This window comes from Agelaius phoeniceus, chromosome 15 (assembly GCF_051311805.1).
Source record: "Agelaius phoeniceus isolate bAgePho1 chromosome 15, bAgePho1.hap1, whole genome shotgun sequence".
NCBI lineage: Eukaryota > Metazoa > Chordata > Aves > Passeriformes > Icteridae > Agelaius > Agelaius phoeniceus.
In genome coordinates, this window is record NC_135279.1 from 19,013,752 (window position 1) to 19,040,283 (window position 26,532).

A 26,532-nucleotide genomic window follows, 5' to 3' on the forward strand; every position below is an offset into this window, starting at 1 on the left:
GATGAGCCCGGTCACACCTTACCCGATGCCATTTGCCCCCGCTGTGGTCCCAGTTGCTGCCAGTATAAGTCCAGTCACCTCCAGTTTGATCCCAGTTACTCCCAGACACTCCCAGTACTATGCCAGTCACTCCAAGTGTCACCCCATCAGTCCCAGTATGATCCCAGTATGACCCCAGCATGGGGCAGCTGCTCCCAGTATGATCCCAGTTGCTCCCTGCATTATTCCAGTTTCTCTTCTTCACCCCTACTACAGATCTGATCACTCCCAGTATGATTCCAGTCAGTCCCAGGATGATCCAAACCATTCCCAGTCCCTCCCAGTCCAATCTCAATTGTCCCCTGCATGTTCCCAGTAGCCCTCAGTGTGGTCCCAGTATATCCCAGTATGATCTCTGCTGCCTCAGTTCTGCTCCCAGTGGGTTCTTTTCCCAGTCTGTCCCAGTCCATTCCAGTCTGTCCCAGTCTCTCTCCAGCAGCTGCTGCCCACCCCCCCCTCCCAACCCCATTCCCGGGCACTGGGACCCCCCCCTGCACCCCCTTATCCTGCACCAACACCCCCCTGCACCCCCTTTCCCGGGTATCCTCCTCTCCCAGCCCCTGGATCCCCCATTTCCGTGAGCCCAGGGAGCCCCGGGCCCCCATTCCCGGCCAGCCCGGGGCACCTCAGCCCCAGCCTCCCTTTGCTGGGAAACCCGGCCTGGGCACGGGGCTCTGCGGCCGCTCTGGGATTTATGATCCCCCAAAGGAAAGGGAGAGAACAGCAGAGAGAGAGCGAGAGAGAAGGAGATTGGGAATCAGGGATCGGGTCCCAGCGCCCAGCCCTGCTCCGCCGGGGGTGGGACCCGCACCCGCAGCAAAAATTGGCTCCGCTGCTCCCGCTGCTTGCCCGGCTTTGGGCCGAGCCCAGCGGGGTCCGGGCAGAGTTTGAGCGCAGGGCCGGGAGTTCAGCACAGCCCGGCCCGGGGGTCCCGCAGGGCGCGGCCCTGGAGGGTCCCAGGCGGATCGCCGAGGGATCCAGAGGGGTGCCAGGAGGGGATCCAGGTGAATTCCCTGGAATTCGCCCTTTCCCCCTCCCCCCGCGCTCCCTCGGGCACTTTCGCTTTCGCGTCTCTGCAGCCGCGATCGGGGACGGCTGCGATGGCCCCAGCGCTGGGGCTGGGGGTGCTCCGGGGGCTCCTGGGGCTCCTGGGGGACCCGGGGGCCGCGACCAAAGGTGAGTGGGACCCCCCGAAACCGGGACCCCCCTGAACCGCAATTCCCGGGCACCGGGACCCCCTTGATCTTCCATTCCCGGGCAGGGGAACCCTCCTGAACCCCCATTTTGGGTCATGCCACCCCCCCTCACTCCACTTCCCCAGCACCGGGACCCCCCTGTACCCCCTCATCTGGCACCGAGATCCCCTGAACCCCCATTTCTGTTCACCGGGACCCCCCTGAACCGCAATTCCTGGGCCCCAGGAACTCCCTAAACCTCCATTCCCGGGTACCGGGACTCCCCTGAACCCCCATTTTCGGTCCTGTGACCCCCTCAGCACCCTTTTTCAGCTCCGGGATCCCCCTGAACCCCCATTCCTGAGCACGCGGACCCCCTTGAGCGCCCATTTCTGGGCACAGGGACCCCTCTGTACCCCCTTGCCCAGCATTGGCACCGCCCTGTACCCCCTCATGTGGCCCCAGGACCCCCCTGAATCCCCATTTCTGGTCACCGACGCCCCCGGAACCGCAATTCCCGGCCACCGGGACCCCCTTGAATCCCAAATTCCTGGAAGGAAACTCCCCCCGAACCCGCATTCCCCGGCACGGGAACCCCCTGAACCCCAATTTTTGGGCACTGGGACCCCCCTGCCCCCCCTAATCTGGGCCTAGGATCCCCCCGCACCCCCGTCAGTGCTCTGGGACGCCCTGCACGCCCATTCCCGGCCACCTCGTCCTTCCCAGACCCCAGACCCGCCCTTTTCCTCGGCTTTTGGACCCCCAGATCTCCCAAATTTCGGTGTCCCCCCAGTTCTTCATTCCCGGCGCTTCCTGGAAGGGGTTCCAGGGGATCCCGGAGGGTCCCCTGGGGTTCCAGGGGGTCAAGAGACCCCCCTTGAACGTTCATTTCGGGGCACTGGGACCCCCCCTGTACCCCCTTCCTCAGCCCCGATAACCCCTGCACCCCCTTATCTGCAGCCTGGAACCCCCTGAGCCCCCATTCCCGGGCAGGGAAACCGCCCTGAACCCCAATTTCTGGGCACTGGGATCCACTACATCCCCTTACCCGGCATCGGGACCCCCTGAACCTCAATTTTCAGGCACCAGGACCCCTTGAACCCCGGAACTCAGGAATGGAACCCCCCAGAACCCCATTCCTGGGCACCGGGACCCCAGTGCATCCCGTTATCTGGCCCTGGGACCCCCTGCACCCCCTTTCCCAGCACCAGATCCCAGCCAGGCCATTATCTGGCACCGGCACCCCTGAACCCCCATTCCTGGGCACCGGGACCCCACTGCATCCCCTTATACAGCACCAGGACCCCCTGAGCCCCCATTCCACTGCACCAGGACTGCCGTGCACCCCCATATCTGAGACTGGAACCCTCCCAAACCCTTCGTTCTCAGGCACAGGGACCCCCCCCCTGCACCCCCTTATCCAGCACGGGGACCCTCCTGCACCCCCTCATGCAGCACCAATGCCCCCCTGCACCCCCTTTCCCGGCCCTCCCCCTCTCAGACACCCCAGCCCCCGCTTTTCCTTGACCCCAGCACCCCCTGGACCCCCACTCCTGCCTTCCACAGCCCCCACCCACCACCTTCCTCAACACCGGGGCCCGTGCACCCCCTTTCCTGGGCACAGGGACCCCCTGGACACCCCATTGTTATAAAATTGACTCAAAACGAGTAATTTCCAATCAAAGAATTTATTAATTATTGAAGCAGTTATACTACGTAAGCAAAGGCTCAGCGCTGGGCGACAGGGGAGTCTCCGCTCCACCTACTGCCGCACCAACTAGTTTCTGATTCAGTCCTTTTATCCTCTCCATCCTTCAGGAGTCCATGTTATCTCGGAGTTCTCTGCGCCTGCGCTGGTTGTTGCTAGGGGGTCATCCTTCTGTCTCCTGGTGGTCGGTGATAAAGGCTGCGGAGTCTTCCTCAGCCGCGTCTTCTTCACCCTATGTCCTTATTTGGTGACTTCTCTGTGGAAAATTACCAAAATCTTATGATTAACGCAATATGTGCCCTATCAAGCTTAAGCAAGCAAATGTCCTGCCTTGCAAACTGTGCCCTATCAAGCTTAAGCAAGCAAATATGCTGCCTTGCAGACTGTTTATCTGCCCCTGCCCCTTCCCCAGCTTTTCCCTGGTCGTTATCTCTGTGAGTTATCTGCTTGTACCATTTGTCAGCGGGAAAGGTTTCCCTGCTGGGTGTTAATCTGCCCCTGCCCTTTCCCCAGCCTTTCCCTGGTCGTTATTTCTGTGAGTTATCTGTTTGTACCATTTGCTGGGTGGGACTATGTGTGGGCTCCTGCAACCCCTTCCCTGGTATCCTTGTGGCTCATATCTCATGAAGTAGTACAGAAATAGTCAGCAGACAACTCTTGTAACACACTGGTCTCTTTTTCGTGAGGAACAAAATGTAGTCCCTCATCTCACCGTCCTGTCCTTGTCCTTCCTCGCCCAGAGCAGGAGCTGAGCATGGAGAGCAGGGAGGACAAATGCCCGTGGCAGAACCTGGTGGCAGAGGCCGTTTTGAGCGGCTCCACGGCGCAGGAAGCCAACGGGGAGGAAAAGGCCCGGAGATGCCGCACGAGGAGGGGCTGCAAACGCAGATGGCGGGGACCTGAGGGGGAAAGAGCCAGCCTGGGCCGGGAAGGCGGCCGGAGATGGAGGCAGAGCTCGGAGCTGGTGCTCCATGAGCAGCTCCATGATGGGGAGAAGCCCCACACGTGCGAGGAATGTGGGAAGAGCTTCAGGTGGAACTCCGAGCTGATCAGGCACCAGAGGATCCACACTGGGGAACGGCCCTACGAGTGTGGGGATTGTGGACAGAGTTTCAGGAGGAGCTCTGACCTTATCAAGCACCAGAGGACCCACACTGGGGAACGGCCCTATGAATGTGGGGAGTGTGGGAAGAGCTTCAGCCAGAGCTCCCACCTTAACTCGCACCAGAGGATCCACACAGGGGAGAGGCCCTATGAGTGTTCCGAGTGTGGGAAGAGGTTTCAGACCAGCTCCAGTCTCCTCCGGCACTATCAGAGTCACACAGAGGAGAGGCCTTTCCAATGCCCCGACTGCAGGAAGGGATTCAAGCACAACTCCACCCTCGTCAGGCACCGGCGCATCCACACAGGGGAGAGGCCCTACGAGTGTCCCCAGTGTGGGAAGAGCTTCTCCAGCAGCTCTCACTTGACCCGACACCAACGGAGGCACCGGTAAGGGAAGCCCTGCGAGTGCCCCGAGTGCGGGAAGAGCTTCGTGCGCTGCTGCAGCTCCATCCCCCACTGGAGGAGGCACTTTGGGCACAGCCCTGGTCACTCACATTCCCTGTGATCCATGTTGGGGACACTCCTGGCTGCTTGTCCTTTGGTTTGGCCTGAATTTTTTTCTCTTCTCCATGTGTTTCCACTCCAAAAGCCAAGAGTGATGGATCTGTCACTTCAAAACCACTCAAATCCCTCTGAAAATAACTGAATTTTAACCCAAAAAGGCTCAATCCTACCTCAAATTCCTTGTTCCCTCCTCAAAAAAACTCAATCCCATGCCAAACTCACTCCATTCCACAGCCACCAGGGTGAGATGGTGTTAGAAGGGGACTGGGAGAAGTGGGATCCCAATTTGGAGCAATGGGATGGGGATTGTGTGGGGCTGGGTGTGTAGGATGTATTTGATAGCAAATAAAACTTTCAGAGTTACTGATTTCTGTCCCGTTCATTTTCAGTCAGTTCTGTTTGCAGAGTGCCACCTTCTCAGCTGATTCAATTCCTATAAAAGTCCCATTTTTTAAATCATCTAGCCTCTAACAATTAAAAAACCAATATCCAAATAAAACCACGCACCCCCAATAAACCTTTTAAAAATAATTTTAATTGTTTTGGAGTACTTAAGGATGTTATTAAAGTTTAATTGTTTGGTTGAAATGTCTGAGAAATTGTAGTGGTGTTTGGTTTTGTGTTTAGTATATTTGTAATATGAATTGTTTTACTAAGGTGTGTTAGATTGTATGTTAGTTTTTTAGGTATTTTTTTATCTGAAGTATATTACTTATTGAGTTAAAACTTTCAAAAGGTATTTCTTGATATATAATTTGTTTATTTATATGCATTGGTAATATTATAGTAATAGTTGTTGATTTGGGTTGAATCATTGTTGGAGTATTGTAAAGAAGAGTTGAGATTTTTATATTTCATTTTTATTATAATTTATTTAATTTCAATTATTATATATTTGTTTATAATTTTATTGCAATTTTTTGAGAGGATAGGAAGGAAGTTCAAGGGCAGGAACATTTTTTCCTTGCTGGGAACTGGAATTCCAGACCCTGGGAGTTTGTGCAGGACCCCACAGACTGGGATCAAATATGGGCTGGGATCAAAGATGGGCTGGGATCACCTGGACTGGGATCAAATATGGGCTGGGACTGTTTTTTAAAGTAACTTTGTTCTATAGTTTTTATTTCTGTCGTTAATTAAGCTCAGTGAAATGGCTGCTTGTGTTAAACTGCCTGCTTGGATGGGATAACATCCAATGCACCCAGGATGAGGACACCTGTACAGATCTGCCAACTATCAGCACTCCCCGTCTGAAGGCAGAGTGCACCAAGGCCCAAAACCTGGAGGCGATAAAGAGAATGGACTAAAGCCACAGCCAAGGAATCTGCATGCTCTGAAAAGGCAGATCCAGGGCAGAGCCATGCTAAACAGTTCTTGGTAGATGTAAACTGGGTGCATCTTGGCACTCAGGCAGGAGCACCCTGTTACCTTCAGGGATCCCCTGAAATACCTTTCCCCTTACATCAGCCTGGTGCATATTCATAGAGCCTCATGCACAGCAACTGGGAAGGGTTTAACACTTTACTGGGTATATTAGCGTTCAGAAACACATAATCACCAGAATGATTATATGCAGGTGCTTTTATTGAAGAGCTCTGGGTGTCAGGGGTACCAACCCAAATCTGACTCCAACATGGGTTCGGGATGAACATGTTTTTATATTCTATCCTTATATAACTTTCATGTTAATGATTAAACTTATATTGTTCTATTGTATACATAGATTTCAGCCAAGCATGGGCTCCTTGTGGCCCCCCTCAAACTTCTAACATAGTTCCTCATGATTCTTCTTATGATTAAACAATAATTATATTTAATTACTAAACAATCATCACATCTAACAATTATATCATTTATCATGTTCTGCTTACGCAGGTGCAATTTCACATGATCTGGCAAGCACAAAGCCTAACATTTTCAGAGTCTATTTTTGACATTTTTCCAGCGCCCCACTATCATTCTCCCTCCTTTGAAAGCATTTTCACTTCACTATAGGTGTAAATGTTTTCACTTGATACAGTCCCTTATTTCTCAATTTATTCTTGATGTTCTTCAAGTCCATGGTTGATGTAAACGTTGTCGTGGATGCTGTCACGAACTGGAGAACCAGAAGATGGTGGGCGTGGATCTCGTGTCAGTGCCTTTATTATCTTCTGGTTCCAGGATGTTTTCTTCTGTATCTCTCCCTTTAAGATGCTGTGAACTAACCAAATTGCTAAGAATACAACTAGTAAGATTATCACACTCTCAATGACAGATTTAATCCATGAACTCACATTCCACCCTAACCCTTTAAAGATTTTGCCTAGCCAGGTCGTAGTCAAATCCTTTTGCTCTTCTTGTGCTTCATGCTCTCTTTGTTTCAACTGATTGATGTCATATTCTACATCTGCAGTTACATTTGGGATGTGAACGCAGCAGTGACCAACTTGTCCCTTTAAAAATCCACATACTCCATGCTCTTTCAGGAGTAACAAATCTAAGGCTAATCGATTTTGTAAAGTCATTTTTGTGGTGGCTTGTAATTGTACGTTTAATTCTTTAAATCCTTCCCGGGTGACTCTTGCCAGTCTATCTACCTGACCTGTAAGTTTGTACAGCATCTCCCTACTCTGATAGTTTGCTATAGGACCAAGCAAAGACTCTCGGGCCCACCCAAATTTCACTCCACCAGAGGGTTCTTGCCAAGTGTCATCTGGATTTTCATTGTCTAGAACTTCTCATCTTGCTCTTATCTGCACAAGTTCATGTTTTCCGTTAAATGGGGACTTTTTCCAAATTGGACATGAGGTTGGGAGGCCTAAAGTAATTTCCTTTACTTTCCCATCTACAGGCAGATGTGTTGTCCAGGTGCCATCGCTTGCTGCCCATACAAATTGTCCTGGACCTCGGACTGTACTCCTGGTACATCCTACAACTGCTTTATAATTCACTCTGCCTTGTTTATGTTTGATCCCTCTGCAAGCACAGCCAGTTTGTAGGGCTATTGCCAGAGGTGGCATCTGCTTTATCTCTGCATCATCAGAAGTGCAGTCATAAGTTTTATTACATGCCCACCAACTTACTTTGTCTGCCCTCATTCTGCTACTGGTGGCAGTGTTTGTTACTGCTGGATCTGTTTCATTCTCGGAGCCTTCCCACTTAATGCACCAAGGGGTGTTTGCCATACATTGGAATCTTTGAAGGATACTCACAGACCACGCACTGTCCCAAGGCTCTGTCTGATCTTTCTGATCCTTGGCCTCACACTTCCATACCGGAGTGGTTTCTGTAACATTTTCTATAATCTTTTTATAGTGTGGCAAATAGCATTGCCATTGTGTGATGCCTCCTGATTCTCCTATAGGGGTTCCTAGTGTGCCATCACTTAGAATACAGTCTTTCTGGCCCATGGGTCTCATCCATGTTCCTATTTTCTCCCAAGTTTCCTTGACTACTTGCCTCGACTCAGGTACCTGTTTGCATGCAATTGTTTTGTTCTTTTGTATTTCAGGTAGTTTTGATGTTATGATTCCCCAATTTACTGGATCTCCTGCTGCCCTTTGGTATTGGTATACAGGCAGTTATTCTACAGGTGTTTTGCATTTTGGCAAAGGCTTTGACTAATCCAATCATTACATTCTCAGCCCAAACTGCATTAGAAACCTTTATCACCTGTGTTTCTGCTTGTACCTCTCTCTTCATTCTAGAATGAAGAGTGGTTAGTTGATCTTTTTGCATTCCACATCCCAAAGACATTAATGACCATAACATTGGCACAATTACTGATAGCATTCTCAAAGTGATTAAACACATCTTATCTGCAGCCTTGTTGGTTCCACAGTTTACACAGTCCGTGATCCAGGATGGATTTTCTTCACTCGGGTGTAGTGAATCCAGGGGTCCACGCCGGCTACTTTGGCTGCTGTAAAGGTGGTCAGCAGTACCTGGTGGGGCCCACTCCACTTTTCTTTCAGCGGTTCTTCGTTCCAGTTCTTGATGTACACCTCGTCTCCTGGATGTATGTTATGAACTGGGTTCTCGAAGTCAGCGGTCTATTCCACACGAGGATACTCCGGAGCCGAGCTAAAGTTTTCCCGAGAGACAGAACATAATTATACACTTCCTGCTTTCCTGTGACGTGCACATTAGGGTTAGGCTCAGGAGATTCATATGGTTTCCCATGCAATATCTCATAAGGGCTGACTGACATCCCACTCCTAGGCTTTATCCGAATCCTCAGCAGTGCTATTGGCAAAGCCTGGGGCCACTGCAATTTGGCTTCTTGGCATATTTTACTGATTTGCCTCTTTAGTGTCTGATCCATCCTCTCTACTTGTCCACTTGACTGGGGTCTCCATGGTGTGTGGAGGTCCCAAGTTATCCCCAGCAATCTACTTACCTCTCTTACTACTGTAGCTATGAAATGGGGCCCCCTATCTGATGATACCCTAGGGGCACCCCGAACCTGGGAATAATCTCCTGTAGTAACCACTTTACTGTTTCCTTTGCTTGGTTGGTGCGACAGGGAAGGGCTTCTGGCCACCCAGAGAATGTGTCAACCCCCACTAACAGGTATTTGTATCCTCGAGTTCTTGGCAGTTCTACCAAATCTACCTGCCAATAGTCTCCAGGCTCTATTCCTATCCGAATTCTTCCTAGCTGTGCCTGTCGCCAGCCACTGGGTTGTTTTTCAAGCAGATATCGCACTTTGACAACACTGATTTTGCCATTGTTAACATCCGTACCGAAATTAAACTCTGCTTTAGCAATTTTACCAATGCCTCTGCACCCCAATGACATTCGTTATGTTTAATTTGTAGAACTTCTCTCATTATCAAGGGGGTACCACTATCTGTCCTTGTGCAGTCACATACCATCCCCCTGAATTCTTTTGTGCATTTAGCAAACGTGCCAGTCTCTCATCTTCTACTGAATATTTTGGTTCTGGAGGCAAATTGAATTGGGATACATTAAGCTTTAAAGGTATCAATGCCATTGTTGTTTGCACCTCTCGAGCAACCTGTTGGGCTGCCCAGTCTGCCTTTCGATTTCCCTCACAGATTTTGGAGTTTCCTGATTGGTGTGCTTTGCAGTGTATGATTGCCACTTGTTCAGGTTTTTGTACTGCTTTTATCAATTGCAGGACTGCATCCTGATGTTTAATGTGCATACCCTGAGAAGGACAATAGTCCTCTTTCTTTCCACAGTGCTCTGTGTACATGCACCACTCCAAAAGCATATTTTGAGTCAGTCCAGATATTTATCCTTTTCCCTTCACTTAATTCTAGTGCCCTGGTTAAAGCAACCAGTTCTGCCTTCTGGGCAGATGTATTTGGTGGTAATGCCTTTGCCTCCACTGCTGTACTGACTGTTGTTACCGCATACCCAGCGTATCTGGTTCCGTTTTCCACGAAGCTGCTCCCATCTGTAAACAGCTCCCACTCTGGCTGCTCTAGTGGGACGTCTTTCAGGTCTTCTCTTGCTGAGTAGGTGTACTCTATTACCTCCACACAGTCATGCTCTAATGGGCCTTCCTCAGTTGTGGTACCTGGGAACAAAGCTGGATTCAAAAGGTTAGTTGTTTTTAATGTGACATCATCCTGCTCAGTCAGGACTACCTGGAATTTCATCATCCTGCTTGGGGATAGCCAATGCCCCCCTTCTGCTCTAAGACAGTGGTTACCATGTGTGGTACATTGACATCTATGTGCCTTCCCATCGTGAGCTTCCTGGCTTCTTGTATCAGCATCACAGTGGCTGCGACTGCCCGCAGACATGGAGGCCACCCGGCACTTATGCTGTCAAGTTGTTTGGAAAAGTAGCCCAGCGGCCTTTTCCAGCTTCCCAGACCTTGGGTCAGGACTCCTAGTGCTAGGCGCAGCCTTTCATGGACAAACAGCTGAAAATCTTTAGACAGATCCGGTAAGCCTAATGCTGGAGCAGTTGTCAGTGCTTCCTTTAATTTTAGGAAGGCTTCTTTCTGTGGCTTGCCCCAGGTGAATGGCTGCATCTTCTGAGCTTCACACAGGGGTTTTGCAATCAGTCCATAGTCCATGATCCACAGGAGACACCATCCTGCCATCCCGAGGAAGACTCGCAGCTCATGTAGATTCTGGGGCTCTGGAATAGCACAAATAGCTTGGATACGGTTAGTGCCTAGTTTTCATTTGCCCTTGTGAAATTTCACATCCCAGGTAGATCACAGTCTGTTGGGCAATTTGTGCCTTTCCTCTGGGTACTTTATAACCTCCCATTCCCAGGGAATTTAAAATCTCAATGGTTACCTTTATACAGGTTGCTTTTCTTCTGTAGCTATTAGTATATCATCAACATACTGCAACAACAGGTATTGGTCTCTTGGTACTTGCCCACTCTCGGTCCAAATCTCCAGCTCCTTTGCCAGTTGGTTTCCAAATAGGGTCAGAGAGTTCTTATATCGTGTCCAGGTGAGCTGGGTCTTTCTCCCATTCCCTGGGTTTTCCCACTCACAGGCAAACAGTTTCCTACTTTTTTTGTCAAGGGGGATGCAGAAAAAGGCATCTTTTAAATCAATTTCAGTAAACCACTTATATATCTCTTTTATGGATGTTAGCAATGTGTAAGGATTTGTTACCACTGGAGAAATGTCCTTTGTGATTTTATTTATTGCTCTCAAATCCTGCACTAATCTATATCCTCCATTTGGCTTCTTTACTGGAAATATTGTGTAGTAAATTCTGATTCACATTCTTCTAAAATTCGGTATTTCAAGAATTTCTCAATAATCTTTACTTATTCCTTGCTGTGCTTCTGGTTTTATGGAATAGTGTTTGACTTGTAGAGCCCTCGCCCCTTCTTTTAACTCTACATGCACTGGTTGGGCCAATTTAGATTTCCCTGGTATATCTGTCTCCCATACAGAGGGAATCACTGCATCTCCTACCTCCCTAGGGATAGAGGGAACAGGTTTTTCTTTGATCATTAAAATCTGTCCCGTCTTTGATTCCGGTATTTTCATTATAAGCTCCCCATTTTCAAAGGTTATTACCGCATCAAGTTTTGCTAGCAAATCTCTCCCTAAAAGCGGAATTGGACCCTCAGGTACGTATAGGAATTCATGTGTTATAACTTTGTTCCCAAAACACAAATCTTGGGGTTGCAAGAATGGCCGTTTTTCCTCTTTCCCTGTAGCACCGACTATTGTTGTTTCCTTGTCCCCAGTTTGTCCTTGCAAATCATTCAATACCGAGTAAGTAGCTCCTGTTTCTATTAGAAATTTGACTTCTTTATGTCCTAATTGTTTATTTATAACAGGTTCCTTAACTTGTTCTACTGGCTCTATGTCTAGTCAGCTGGTATACTCCCCCAAAACCATCCCCTTGTAACCTGCTGGCACTGATTGCCCTGGTGAAACTGGTTGTTCAAGTCTGGACATTGTCTCTTCCAGTGCCCCTCCCGCTTGCAATACGCACATTGATTTAGGTTTAACCCCTGCCTGACTGGTCTCCTATTTTGACTATTCCTGTTGCATCCCCTGAAATTTGGGTTCCCTTTTCCTTGTATTACTGCCAACAGATTCTGCTGCTGCCTTTTACTAGCTTCTCTTTCGCGATTGTTATATACCTTCCAGGCTACCTCAAGTAGCTTATCCAAATTCCTTAGTTCTTCCCCTTCTAATTTTGCAATTTTCTACGAATATCGTCCTGTGACTGGCCCAAGAATATGAGAGCGAGCTGAACCTTTGCTTGTTCTGTGTCCATTTGGAGATCTGTATATTTTCTTGCTACTCCTTAAGGCTCTCCAAAAATGCAGTGGGAGATTCCTTCTTTTCCTGCCAAACTTCATATAGTTTAGACCAATTTATAGTTTTGGGCACAGCATTCTGAACTCCTATTTGGATCCACTCTTGATATTTCCGTAGTTTCCCCATATCGCAAAATAAATTAGGGTCCCAATTTGGATCCTCAATTGGGAAATTCTCATCTCAATTCCCTGTTACGAGTCCATTTCTGATGTCCTCTCTTACCCTTTCTTTGGCTGCCTTAAGTACCATCTCTTTCTCAGTAGTATCCATCAAAGTATCTAATATTAATATATTAGATATATTAATATACTAAATATAAATATATATTAGATATATTAATATAATATATATATATATATATGTATTAATATACATATTATTTTATGTCATCCAAGTCAGGATTTTGAGGTTTTTATAACCATTTTTAATACTCATGCCATTTTATCAGGATTTTCTCTATAAATTCTGGCTGATTGTTTCCAAATAACTAAATCTGCAGGAGACAAAGGCACTTTTACAAATACTGGCCCTTCCACTCCTACACTTTGTTGCAAGGGGGCAATTACATTCCGTTTTTGTCTGCCTATGTCTTTTCTATCCATAACTGGGGCAAGGTTAGACCGACTCCTGGTTCTGGGGGCTACCCCATAGTTGATTCTCTCTCTCTCCTTCCTGCCACAGTTAGGTTTTGCTCATCTTCCGAGGAAGAGGGATCAGGTGACGATGGGAGAGGAGAATAAAGAGGGAAGGGTGTACTAGACGAGACAGGTTCAGGACTAGGTGGGGTAGGAGCAGGCTGTGGGATAGGGACAGATGGAACAGGTGGGATAGGGTTAGGTTCTCTTGTTCCTATTGGAGCTACCTGTAAATCAATATCTGTATAATCTTCCCTACTCAGGCTTTCTTTCAATGCCAAGTTCCAAACAACGTTCCTCACAAACCCCACACTTATTGCTTGCAGTTGTTTTAACCATCATTAATCCACATTCATCCTGCCATTCTGGCTTTGCCCGTAAATAGAAAAACAAATCAACATACGGAACCTCATCCCATTTTCCTTCTTGTTTACAAAACGACATTAACTGCGAAATAGTGTTATATTGCAGAGTCCCGTATTTTGGCCATTTGTCACCATTCTCCAAGGCATATCCTGGCCACCATGTATTACAATAATCAATCAACTTAGCTTTACGTAATTCTTCCCCAAAATTCCCCTGTTTCCAATGTGCTAGTAAGCACCCCAAAGGAGAACTTTGTGGGATAGAGGCGTTGCCGCCCAAAATCCCTTTAAGTTTCTCCATTCCAAATATACCACAAATTGCGGAACCTGCAACACTCTCGCGATTGTCTTATGGAACGGCGCCTGGGCTTGTACCAGCAGGAATTCCTTTAGCCCAACCAAGCGTAGCTTTCGCTGCGTCTCATTGGCAGGCACCCAAACCAAAGTAAAAAGCACCTTACCTTTCTCCCGGGGACGCTGCGAGCGGCAGAAGCGGTCGCGGCCGATCGAGCTCCCCGAGAATCCCTCGGTGCCGGCTGGAGCGCGGTCGAGTCGCAAAACTCGCTCAGCAGCACCCGCAGGGTCCCATCCGGGGTCGCCAAAATGTTAGCGTTCAGAAACACATAATCACATCAGCGATTATATGCGGTGCTTTTTATTCAAGAGCTCTGGGAATCGGGGTAGTTTCCACCCAAATCTGATTCCGACCATACATTCGAGGTGAACATGTTTTATCCTCTATCATTACATAACTTTCATGTTAATTATTAAACTTATATTCTTCTATTGTATGCACAGATTTCAGCTAAACGTAGCCCCCTTTAAATTTCCAACATAGTTTCTCACGATTCTTCTTATGGTTATATAATAATTCTATTTAATTACTAAACAATCACCACATCTAACAATTATATCTTTTATCATACTGCTTAGGCAGGTGCAGTGAACTGAGAAAACACAAAGCCCAATATTTTCAAAGACTATTTTTAACATTTTCCAGGGCTCCACTATCACTTTTATTTCTTGTGGGAAAAAACCCTCCATCTCAAGCAGGCACTCATGGACAAAACTGGGCAACTGCCTCTGGAATTCCTTATATCCAAGGATAGCTCCCAGACAAAAGCTGCCAGGAGTGACAAGTCTGGCTGGCCTTGGCTTCCTGAGGGCTGGCCCTCATCTGCCTCTGAAACACTGGGGCTGGGTGCTTTCCTTCCTTATAAAAAGAACTTTTCTTCCTGTCCAGGCACCCACAGCCAAAACTGAGATTGCACCTCCAAAATGCCCAATGTCCAAGGAAAGCCCCTAGACAAAAGGTGCCAGGAGAGACAGGGCTGGCTGGCTTGGCCTCAGGGTGGCCACCTCTCATCTTCTTCCTAAACACTTGGACTTTGTGCTTTACTTTCCTATGGGCAAAACCACCCATCTTGACCATAGCCAAAACTGGGATTCCACCTCCAAAACTCCGTACATCCAAGGATTGCTCCCAGGTGAAAGCTGCCAGGACAGACAGGTCTGGCTGCCCTTGGCCTCCTGGGGCTGCCTCTCCCCTGCTGTCCAAACACTGGGGCTGGGTGCTTTCCTTCCTATGGAAAAGAACTGTCCTTCTTATCCATGCAGAAACGGCCAAAATTGGGGTTCCACCTCCCAAATTCCCGAAATCCAAGGGTTGCTTTCAGACAAAAGCTGCCAGGACAGAGAGGTCTGGCTGGCCTTGGCCTCTGATGGCCGCCTTTCATTTGCCCCTGAGACACCAACGGTGTTCTGTGCTTTCCTTCCTATGGAAAAGAACCATCCTTCTCCTCCAGAGTCCATGTCTGAAATTGGGATTCCACCTCTGAAATTCTCAATATCCAAGGGTTGCTCCCAGGCAAAATCTGCCAGTACCGTCAAGGCTGGCTGGCCTTGGCCTCTGGAGGCTGTGCCTGCAACAGTGGGGCTGGGTTCTTTCCTTCCCATGGAGATCCCTGGGACACTGTGGGGACCTCATGGAACCAAGGGGATCATTGTGGCACCCCTGGAGCCCAGGGAACCAAGGGGATCATTGTGGCACCACTGGAGCCCATGGAACCAAGGGGATCATTGTGGCACCACTGGAGCCAAGGGAACCAAGGGGATCATTGTGGCACCACTGGAGCCCATGGAACCAAGGGGATCATTGTGACACCACTGGAGCCCATGGAACCAAGGGGATCATTGTGGCACCACTGGAGCCCAGGGAACCAAGGGGCCATGGTGACACAGAGGGGCTCCATGGACCCAGAGACCATTGTGGCTCTGTGGGGCCTGGTAGAACCATGGAGACCATTCCAACCTTCAGGGCCTTGTGTCACCAAGGGGGCATTATGACACCTCAGGGCCCCATGGAAGCAAGGGACCATTGGGACACTGTGGGGCCCTATGGAACCCAGGGAACATGGAACAGCTCTGGCTGGCTTGACCTCCCAGGGCCCACCTGACAGCTCTGACTGATCTTGGGATGTCAAGGGCTTCCTCTCATCAGGTCCTGGAGCACTGGGGCTCTCTGCTTTCCTTGCTATGGAAAAGAGCTGTCTGACTTTTCAGATGGTCATTGCCAAAACGGGTACTCTGCCCAAAATAATTCCCTCTATACAGGGGTATCTCACAAAACAAAACCTGCCAGGTCTGGCTGGCCTTGGCCTCTGGTGGTCACCTCTCATCTGCCGCTGAAACACTGGGGCTCTGTTCCTTCATTCCTATGGAAAAGAACCGGCCTTCTTGTCCAGGGACCATGGCCAAAATTAGAATTTGGCCTCCCAAATTCTGTATATCCAAGGATTGCTCCCAGACAAAAGTAGCCAGGACAGACAGGTCAGGCTGGCCCTGTCCTCTGGTGACTTTCTTAGACTCTGAGCTGAATGTTTTCATTTGGAAACACTTTGGAGAGGGCCCAGAGATGTCCCAAGGAGTGGGGGTTTGGAGGCCTTGGGCCCATGAGCACTGTATAGGGACAAAGGAGCTCTGTGCTCAGTGGGGTGGAGACTGAGGACAGTGGAGTAGAGCCATGAGAGTGTTTAAAGAGCAATTTCAGGGCTGGTGGATCCTTTTGACATAGTGGAAAACAGCCAGAGAGAGAAAGAATTAATGCCAAGGGCAGCTGGGGAGGCCCAGAGTGACTGCAGGAGAAAGGAATTTCCCTGTCAGGGCAGGGCTGTGGTGCAGCATGTCCCCAGCAGGAGCCTGGAGCAGCCCCAGGCTTTGTGTGGGCAGGCAGGGGCAGGCAGGAGGCAGAGCTGTCAGCAAAGGAAGGGCCCAGCCAGGTGGGGCAGCCGGGGGATGCCCAGAGCCTGCAGGGACAGAGGCCAGGGCAGGGACGCCGTGGGACAGCCTGGGCTGCACAGGGCACAGGGATGGGCAGCAGCTGCAAGACAGCCCTGACAGAGCCAACCTGGGCAGCGCTTTGGCCATGGCTGCTGGGCCTGGGCCTGAGCCAGGAGGGGACAAGTGACCCTTGCAGGCCTGGGGCCTCATTGCCTCCTTGTCCCTGCTCAGCAGCCTGGCCGGGGCTGCCCCATGCTCCTGCCCTTGGCATTGCCCATCCCCACATGCCAGGGCCCATCCCGGGAAGAGCCCTGAGCAAGGAGGGAGGGACAGGATCTGCCTGGCCAGGCCCTGGGGCTCAGGCCTTGGCCCTTTACATTCCTGAAACAAATCCAGGTTTGCTCTGCACCAGAGACACCTTTGCCTTGTTTGTCCCCAGCTGCCATCAGTGCCTCCAGTGTTCTGCTCTCCCTGGAACCCGGGGACACTTTCTCAGTGTTGTCCCTCACAGGGATCTCTTTAAAGTACAAGAAACTTCAGTCTTTCAATCTCACTCTGAGCTCTTGAGAAGTCTTTGAGCCCACTCTGAGGGACTGGGTGTGATGCAAAGAGCAGCAAAGGCCCAGAGGGTGATTAAAGCAGCTCCTGTGCACAGCCCAGCAGGGCTGGGGCACTGCCAGGGCCCCTCAGGGACATGAGCAGGGCACAGACAGAGCTCCCAGGGGCTCAGCACTGGCCGGGGCTGTGGGATGTCCCCGTGGGGGCTGTGTCACAGCAGCACCTCTGGGGCTGTGTCCCAGAGCCACAGAGCAGCTGGGATGGCAGCAAGGGCTGTGTGACAGCACAGAGTGGGCTGTGTGACAGCACTGAGGGGGTTGTGACATCACAGAGCGAGCTGTGACATCACAGAAGGTGGCTCTGGGACATCACAATGTGGGTTGTGACACAGAGTCACAGAGCAGCTGTGTGATGTCACAGAGAAGGCTGTGACATCACAGGGTGACTGTGACATCACAAATCTGCTGTGTGACATCACATAGCAGCTGAATGACATCATATGGAGGTTGTGTCACATCACAGGGGCTGTGTTAATAAAGCCACTTATCTGGCCTTATTATCAAGCAATGGAAGTTATTCCATGGGGTTTACTAAACTGTGTGACATCCCAGGGGCTGTGTGACATCATGGGAATGTTGTGACATCACAGGGGCTCCGTTACATCACAGAGGCTGAGTGACATCACGGGGTCAGTGTGACATCACAGGGGCTTTGTGACATCACAGGGGTTGTGTGATATCACAGATGGCTGTGTGACATCACATGGGGCTGTGTGACATCACGAGGGCAGTGTGACATCACGGGGGCTGTGTGACATCACAGGGGCTGTGTGACATCACGGGGGCTGTGTGACATCACATGGAGCTGTGTGACATCACGAGGGCTGTGTGAGGTCGCTGGGGAGGTCACTCTGCCCCGGCCCCCTCACAGCTCCCCCCAGAGCAGTCCAACCCTGCTCGTGCACAGCAGGGTCCCCTGTCCCCCTGGGTCCCCCCGTCCCCGGCCCCGCAGCCTCCCCCAGAGGATGTTCCACGAGATCGACCCCAGAGCCTGCCACGGGGACAGGGGCCGGGGCCCTGGGGGAGGCACAGGGGGACAGGGACCCCCCGGCAGCGTCCCCGTGTCCCCCAGGGCCAGAGCCTGGGCCAGGGCTCCTTCACCCTATTATAGATAAATATCATAATATTGGCTTTTTGCAAATATTAAAATGGATTTTATATGTGTGGTGTTAAAATAACCTTGTTCTAAAGACATAGTTTTTATTTCTGTTAATTGAGCTTAGACATAGTAGTGAAATAGCTGATAGAAGTGTGCTTGTGTTAAAATGCCTGCTTGGATGGGATAACATCCAATGCACACAGGATGAGGACACCTGTACAGATCTGCCAACTATCAGCACTCCCCGTCTGAAGGCAGAGTGCACCAAGGCCCAAAAACTGGAGGTGATAAAGAGAAGGAGCCAAAACCACAGCCAAGAAACACACATGCTCTGAAAAGGCAGACCCAAGGAGGGGCCATGTAAAATCATTCCTGGAATATGTAAAGTAGTTTATGGATATGCATGAGGGTCTATGAATATGCACCAGGCTGATGTAAGGGGAAAGGTATTTCAGGGGATCCCCAAAGGTAACAGGGTGCTCCTGGCTGAGTGCCAAGATGCACCCGGCTGTAATAACCTTGGCTCCATGGTCCTGCTCTCCCATTGTCCTTTATTAAACTTTGTACATTTTCACAGGAGAGTGAACGCATTTTTCACAAATGGAATCTCAAGGAAACAAGGGTCAGTTGTTAAGCCAAGGCTCTGCTTTGACCAAGTAGGGCCTCATGGGACACAGGTGCCACTGGGACATTGCCAGGTCTGCTAGGAACAAGGCTCCATTATTGCACAGTGTTACAGATGAGTAATGTCATAGTTGGGTCTCACAGTGAGGAGATAGATCCTATGTGTGTGTTAAGATGTGTAGTGATGTTATTGTCATCTGTCCCCCATAGTCCTCTTTCCCCTGCCCTTGTAATGGCCTTGGTGGTTGGGGCATTTGGGGAGGGCAGGTTTGTCACTGGAAGGCAGGCATGGCAACACCTGCTCTCCAGTCAGGGTGCAAGAAAGCATTCTCCACCAATGGACGGCCACAAAGAGTTACCTGACAGACTTTGGGTGGGGCTAGGATTACCTGGTGCAACACCAAAAGCCTAAAAGGAGGAGCAGCCAATTTGTGAAGGAGCCATGTGGCTGATAGCCACGGGGTGGGGAAGGGCTCCCAGTACTGTGATTTCTCCTGTTTCAGTCCTTTGTTGTCATTTTTTTCAAGGTTGAATCAACCTTAAAATTTTAAAAGTAGCGGTCATTTCTCACACACAGCAAGGCCTCAGGGCGCCCAGGAGAGCGGCGTGACAATGACATCTTGGGGAACCAAGTGTCACCTGCAAACACAACGGGGCCTCATGGAAGCCAGGGGCCACTTGGATATTGCCAGGGCAGGTGGAACTCAGTGTCCATTGTGACACAGCACAGCCTCGTGGAACTCAGCAGAGCATTGGGACAGCCTGGAATCTCATGGAGCCAAGGCTCTGCTTTGGCAAAGTGGGGCCCACAGGACACAGGTGCCACTGGGACATTGCCAGCTCTTGTGGAACCCAGTGTCCACTGTGACACAGCAGAACCTCATGGAAACATGGGGGCCACTGTGACGCAATGGAATCCCATGGAAGCAAGTGTCAGTTGTGAACGCAGCACGGCCTCACAGAACCCAGGGGCAACGGGGACCGTGCTGTGGCTTGTGGGAGCAAGGGGCCATTGTGACCCAGCGGGGCCTCCTGGGACCCAGGAGAACATTGTGGGCCCATGGATCCTCATAGAAGCACGGCCCCGTTGTGACAAAGTGCAGCATCACAATGGTCTCCTGGGTTCCATGAGTCCTCGCTGTGTTTAGAATTGACACTTGGTTCCCCAAGATTCCATGGCATCCCTCTGCTCTCCTGTGATTTGAGGCTGTGCTGTGTCACAATGGACACTTGCTTCCTCCAAGGCTGGAGATGTCCCAGTGGCACTGGGCTTCCATGAGGCCACGCTTTGTCACAATGGGGCCTTGCTTCCATGAGATTCCATTGTCCCACAATGGTCTCCTGGGTGCCACAAGGCCTGCCTTTGTCACAGTGGAACCTTGCTTGCACCAGCCCTGGCAATGTCCCAGTGGCACAGGGGTTCCAGGAGACCCTGCCGTGTCACAATGGGCCCTTGGTTCCATCAGGTTCCATGGTGTCCCAGGGCTCTCCTAGGTCCCATGAGGCCTTGGTCTGACACAGTGGCGTCTTGTTCCTACCAGGCCTGACAATGTCCCAGTGGCACCTGTGTCCCATGAGGCCCCACTTGATCAAAGCAGAGCCTTGCTCCCATGAGATTCCCCTGTGTCACAATGTTCTGCTTGGTTTCATGAGAACCTGATGTGTTGACAATTGATCCTTAGATCCTAGAGATTCCATTGCATCACAGCTGTGTCCTTGGTTCCATGAGGCCCAGCTTTGTCACAACTGGACCTTGGTTCCATGAGATTCTATGGTGTCACCATGGTCTCTTTGGTCCTGCAACAATTCACAGTTGGTTCCATGAGATCCCACCACGGTGTCACCATGGTCTCCTGGGTCCCATGAGGGCCCCTCTCTGTGTCATAGTGTTTGCCTTGGTTTCCTGAGAAGCTGATGTGTTGACAGCTGACCCTTGGTTCCTTGAGATTCCATTGCATCCCAGCGGTGTCCTTGGTTTCATAAAGCCCAGGTTTGTCACAAGGGAGCCGTGGTTTCAGGATATTCCATGGTGACACAAGGGTCTCACCACTCTCTGAGGCTGCACCGTCAAACAGTGGACACCTGGTTCCATGAGATTCCGTGGGGTAACAGTCAATTCTTTTCCTTCTTTTCTGCCAAGGTCGGGATGAAATCCCAAGACAGCATTTCTTGTTTGGACTCAGGTGTTCATTAGCTCTTGTCTCTAGAACAGTCTCACAAGCTGTGAGTTCTGCAGCACTTCACTAACAAGGTAAAAATGGAGCCCCGTCTCTCTCTCTGCAAGGTCTTTTGAGGATAAACTGTCCAATTAAGAAATGGCAGCTAAATTATTTTTACTTTTAACCCAATAACCAAGCACCTGTGCCCAACATAAGGGACTTTTTTATCCAATTACACAATACCACCCAAACCCGAGGAGGAGGAGGAGGAGGAGGAGGAGGAGGAGGAGGAGAAGAAGGAGGAGGAGAAGGACAAGAAGGAGAAGGAGAAGAAGAAGAAGAAGAAGAAGAAGAAGAAGAAGAAGAAGAAGAAGAAGAAGAAGAAGAAGAAGAAGAAGAAGAAGAAGAAGAAGAAGAAGAAGAAGAAGAAGAAGGCAAATAAAAAGGAGAAGCCTCCACCCTAAAACCTCCATCTTGCTTTATATATATTACTATATTCTAAAACCTTAAACTCCAAGTTGTCCACCATGTGATATTACACCCTTCTATTCAAACTCCACACCCATAATCCCAGTTCCATCATTCCATTTTGGAAGCCTTCTCCACAGCCTCAGGTCAAATGCAGTGTTCTCTTGGGGGTCAGTGTCTGTCAGCTCAGAAAGTCCAAAATTCTCAGCAGCCCGGGTTCCAACAGGTAACAATGTTCTCCTGTGTTCCAGTAGGTTCCATTGGGCCCGGCTCTGTCACCATGGACACCTGGTTCCATGGGATTCCATGGGGTGACAATGTTCTCCAGTGTCACCATGGACACATGGTTCCATGGGATTCCATGGGGTGACAATGTTCTCCAGTGTCACCATGGACACCTGGTTCCATGGATTCCATGGGGTGACAATGTTCTCCAGTGTCACCATGGACACCTGGTTCCATGGGATTCCATGGGGTGACAATGTTCTCCAGTGCCACCATGGACACCTGGTTCCATGGGATTCCATGGGGTGACAATGTTCTCCAGTGTCACCATGGACACCTGGTTCCATGGATTCCATGGGGTGACAATGTTCTCCAGTGTCACCATGGACACCTGGTTCCATGGATTCCATTGGGTGACAATGTTCTCCAGTGTTCCATCAGGCCCGGCTCTGTCCCCATGGACACTCGGTTCCATGGGCAGTGTCCGTGTCCCAGTGGCACCTGTGTTCCATGGCACCCCTGTCTGACCAGGGACAGTTTGTCCCAGGACATTCCATGGAGTCCCAGCGGTCACTTGGGTTCCATGCAGGTGCCTGGGCAGCGGGAGCTCAGCCCAAATATCCTGGGGGTCCCTGGGCTGGTGTTTTTTTGGGGGAACCTTTGGATTTTGCAGGGCACCAAAGCTGAGCTGTGGATGCCCCTTGGGACAGAGTGGAGCATCATGGAAGCCAGGACAGCCTGATGGAGCCAGGAGACCCTGATGGAAGCCAGGAGAGCCTGATGGAAACCAGGAGACCCTGATGGAAGCCAGGAGACCCTGATGGAGCCAGGAGACCCTGATGGAAGCCAGGAGAGCCTGATGGGAGCCAGGAGACCCTGATGGAGCCAGGAGAGCCTGATGGAGCCAGGAGAGCCTGATGGGAGCCAGGAGACCCTGATGGGACCCAGGAGACCCTGATGGAGACCAGGAGACCCTGATGGAGCCAAGGCTGTAGCCGGACACAGAGGGACCTCACGGGAGCCAGGAGAGCGTTGTGAGGCTGTGGAACAATGTGGCACCGAGGTTTCCCTGGGGCTTGGCAGAAGCTCCCGGAGACAAGGAAGCGCTGGGAGCCTCCGGAATCAGCGTCTGCAGGAGGATTTTCTGCTCCCTCCTGGGATGCTGGTGGACATTAAAGCCTGAGGCAGCCTCCCAAGGGTCCGGCTGTGCCACCAGCGGGGGCCACATCTGGGGGGACGCCCGGCCAGCCCTGGCCCTGCTGCTCCTCCTGGCCGGGCCTGGAGCTGCTGGGAGCCCGGGCTGGGGGAATCCTCAGGGCTGTGCAAGGAAAGGTTCAGCACAAGCAGCCCTGGAGCGAGATGTGCAGTGTGAAACACGCCAATCACTTGATTTTGAAATTGTAAAAGTTCATTAGTAATAAAATGGTTATAAAAATAGCAATACAATTAGAGTAATAATAATTTGGACAATTTGAATTAGGACAATATGAGACAATAGAGAGAAAGGGTAATGGAGGTCCGGGTACCTTTTTCTGGGTACCACGAGCCTGAAAAGGGACACCCGTTAACAAAGGATTAACCCTTAAAAACAACAGCCTGTTGCATATTCATACACTTCATCCACGATGCATAAATTCCATTCAAACACAGGATTCTGTCTGGGCAGTGCCACCTTCTTCCTCCGAATCCTAACAGCGCCTTCGCGGTGGGAACAAGTTCATTTCTTCTGATAAGAGGGCCATAAATGCTTTTTCTCTGAAAGATTTAGGTGTCCTGTGGCTGCTATCTCACTGCAAGTCCTTTCTGTAGAAAAAGAATCCTACATAGCATGTAGGATAGCATGTTTCTATTTTAACAATTTTTATAACCTAAAACTATATTTAACACACTACTTAGGAGAATTAATACAGCATTGCTTTCTAACACCAGACATATAATATTCATTTTAATATTTGCGAAAAGCCAATCATAAAATACATGCATTTTTCACATGCAGGCAAAGCCAGCGAGGCAGCAGAGCAAGAGAGAGAGCAGAGCCAGCGACACAACAAACGCAGCGAGAGCGAGAGAGCAAGTTTGAACAGAGCTTGCAAAGGGCAAAATCAGCTCAGACCAGCTTAGACTGAAGAACAAGGAGCACCAGGCATGGGCTGATGGTCCAGGTAAAAAGTTCCAACGTGAGGAGGACGACAGAAGCCTTCATCAAAAGAGCACCAGAAGACTGAGGGCCGCCACAGGAGGAACGGACGCAGGCGCTGAAGCCACACACGGCTGTAAAACCGGGACACAGCTTTATGCAAATGTGACTATGCTAATGAAGTGTTGTAATTGTGACTTTTAAAATGGAGCTGAAGGCTAAAGGAGACCGAGTGGGTTTTTGCCAGAGAGATCCCCCTCGCTCCCAGCGCTGGATACACAAATCCCTGCTCTGTCTGACTGCAGAGTTTGATTTCCTCGCCCAGTTTGTCCCACTCCCCCTTTCCCTGCCCTCTCCTCCCCTCTCCCAATCCCATTTATGGGATTTGGGGTCATTTATGTGATTGGGGTCATTTGGGGCATTTGGGGTCATTTGGGGGATTTGGGTTCTTTGTGCGCCTTTGGGGTTATTTGGGGGTTTTTTTTGGGGTTATTCAGGGTAAATTTGGGATAATTTGGGGTAGTTTTTCACATTTTGGGGTTTTTAGGGCCGTGTGTGTGGGGGATAATTCAGGGCCAGTTCTGTGTGGGTTTGGGATCATTTTATGGGATTGGAGGGGATTTTAATGGATTTAAATAGGAATTTAGTAGGATTTTAATGGGATGTAATGGGGTTTAATAGGAATTTAATGGGATTTAATGGGATTTTAATGGGATTTTATGGACTTTTAATGGAATTTGATGGGATTGTAATGGAATTGTATGGGATTTTAATGAGATGTCATGGGATTTTAATGGAATTTAATAGTATTTTATTGGATTTTAATGGTGTTTAATGGGAATGGAGTGGAATTTAATGGGATTTTTATGGGATTTTAATGGGATTTGATGGGGGTTTCCCCCAGTCCACAGCATTGCCCCAGTCCACAGCTCCCTCCCACCTCAATTTGGGGGTCCCATCCCGCTCTTCCCCCCGCTCTCCCGCCCCTTCCCCATCGTTCCCCCAGTCCCCAATCCCCTCCCCCGTGCTTGGTTTTGGGGGTTCCAGGCCCCTCCTGCTCCCTTTGGGGGTCCCGACCCCCCCTTTGGTTGAATTTGGGGCCCCCCCGCCCCCCTTCTCCCCGCGCCCCCCGCTCCCCCCGCGGCCGGGGGGGCTCCCAGCGCCCCCAGTGCCACCAGTGCGGCCCCAGCTGCCCCCGCACGCCCCATCCCCATCGCCGGGGTCACCGCCCCCCGCCCCAAATTCCGCTCCTGGACACTGAGAGCCATCAGCGACAAACGCTCTGATTGGCTGGGAATGGCCCCGCGCAGTCTCTGATTGGCCAGCGCTGCGAGAGGCGCTGGGTTCTGCCCGGCACCCGATGAGTCACAGCCGAGCCGGGCGCTGATTCGCTGGAAATCGCCGGGCGGGGCCAGTGCGCCGAGTGTCTGCCCGGCAACGGGATCGTCATCAGAGCCCCGCGCTCTGATTGGCCACGATCTGTTTCGGGCTGGGGACGGGAGGAACTGGGCACCCCCAGGAGCCCCTCGGGTTTGGGGCTTTCGATCCCCCCTCGGCCCTCGGGGCGGCCCTGGGGCCCCCCCAACACCCCCAAAATGGGGAGGGTCCGCGGGGCCCTTTGGAACCCCCAGGAATGGGCGGGGAGCGGCAGGAGCCGCCCCAAAAAGGGATGGAAGGGTCCGGGCCGGGAATGGGGGAGGCTCTGGGGATGGCTCCGGCCCGGATCGGGGCGGGCTGGGATTGAGGGAGGCTCCGTTCAGCGGTCGGGGAGGGGCTGGGCCTGGGGAGGGCTCCGGGATTGTGGGGATGGGGCCATTCCGGGACTGCGGCGGGGCCTCTCCCTGGGGTTGGGGTCCGGCTTTGGCTCAGGGACCCTCCCCGTTCCTGTTCCGCTTCCCGATCCCGTTCCCGATCCCGATCCCGCCGCTGGCTCCAGGGAATGTCCCTGATCTCAACCCCGACCCCAAACCCGAGGTGAGGCCGAACATTGGGGTCAAACACCCCAAATCCTGGGGTCAACTCCCCCGGACCCCAAATCCTGGGGTTCAAACACTGGGGGGGGCCAAACACCCCCAGACCCAAACTCTGGGATCTCAACCTCCCCCCCCCCGCCCCCCAGCCCGAACCCCAAATTTTACGCCTTAAACCCCCCAAATCCCAGATCCTGGGGTGTCAAACACTCTCCAATTTGCAAATGTTGGGGTTAAATCCCCCTGACCCCAAATCCTGGGGTTTGAAACATTAGGGGTGTCAAACACCCCCATTCCTAAAGTCTGGGGTCAAACACCCCCAAATCCCAAATCCTGAGGTGTCAAACACCCCCAACCCCAAAAGTTTGGGGTCTAAAGCCCCAATCCCCAACTCCAGGGGTTTGAAATATCTGGGGTGTCCAACCCTCCTCATCCCCAAAGTTTGGGGTCAAAGCCCCCAATCCCCAAACTTTGGGGTCAAAGCCCCCCCGATCCCAAACTCTGGGGTGTCAAATCCCCCTGATCCCCTCAACTTTGGGGTTAAATCCCCCCAATTCCCAAACTTTGGGGTCAAAACCCCCTGAACCCAAATCCTGGGGTTTGAAACATCTGGGGTGTCCAACCGCCCTGATCCCAAATTTTGGGGCTCAAACCCCTTT

The 26,532-nt window shown here is 50.9% G+C and overlaps 1 protein-coding gene across 1 annotated transcript; it reads left to right on the forward strand.

Moving 5' to 3' along the window:
• Nucleotides 1-637: 637 nt before the first annotated feature.
• On the forward strand, nucleotides 638-23,900 carry LOC129126577 (uncharacterized). Its single transcript, XM_077186305.1, has 3 exons — nucleotides 638-1,215; nucleotides 3,663-4,413; nucleotides 23,763-23,900. The coding sequence occupies exons 1-3, from the start codon at nucleotides 1,140-1,142 to the stop codon at nucleotides 23,890-23,892; spliced, it is 957 nt and encodes a 318-aa protein (XP_077042420.1). The 5' UTR covers nucleotides 638-1,139; the 3' UTR covers nucleotides 23,893-23,900.
• Nucleotides 23,901-26,532: the final 2,632 nt, after the last annotated feature.

Coding starts and splice junctions, on each gene's coding strand:
- LOC129126577 (XM_077186305.1), top strand. CDS start 1,140: ATGGCCCCAGCGCTGGGGCTGGGGGTGCTCCGGGGGCTCCTGGGGCTC. Junction 1,216..3,662: donor CCCGGGGGCCGCGACCAAAG/GTGAGTGGGACC, acceptor TTCCTCGCCCAG/AGCAGGAGCTGAGCATGGAG. Junction 4,414..23,762: donor CGACACCAACGGAGGCACCG/GTAAGGGAAGCC, acceptor TTTCACATGCAG/GCAAAGCCAGCGAGGCAGCA.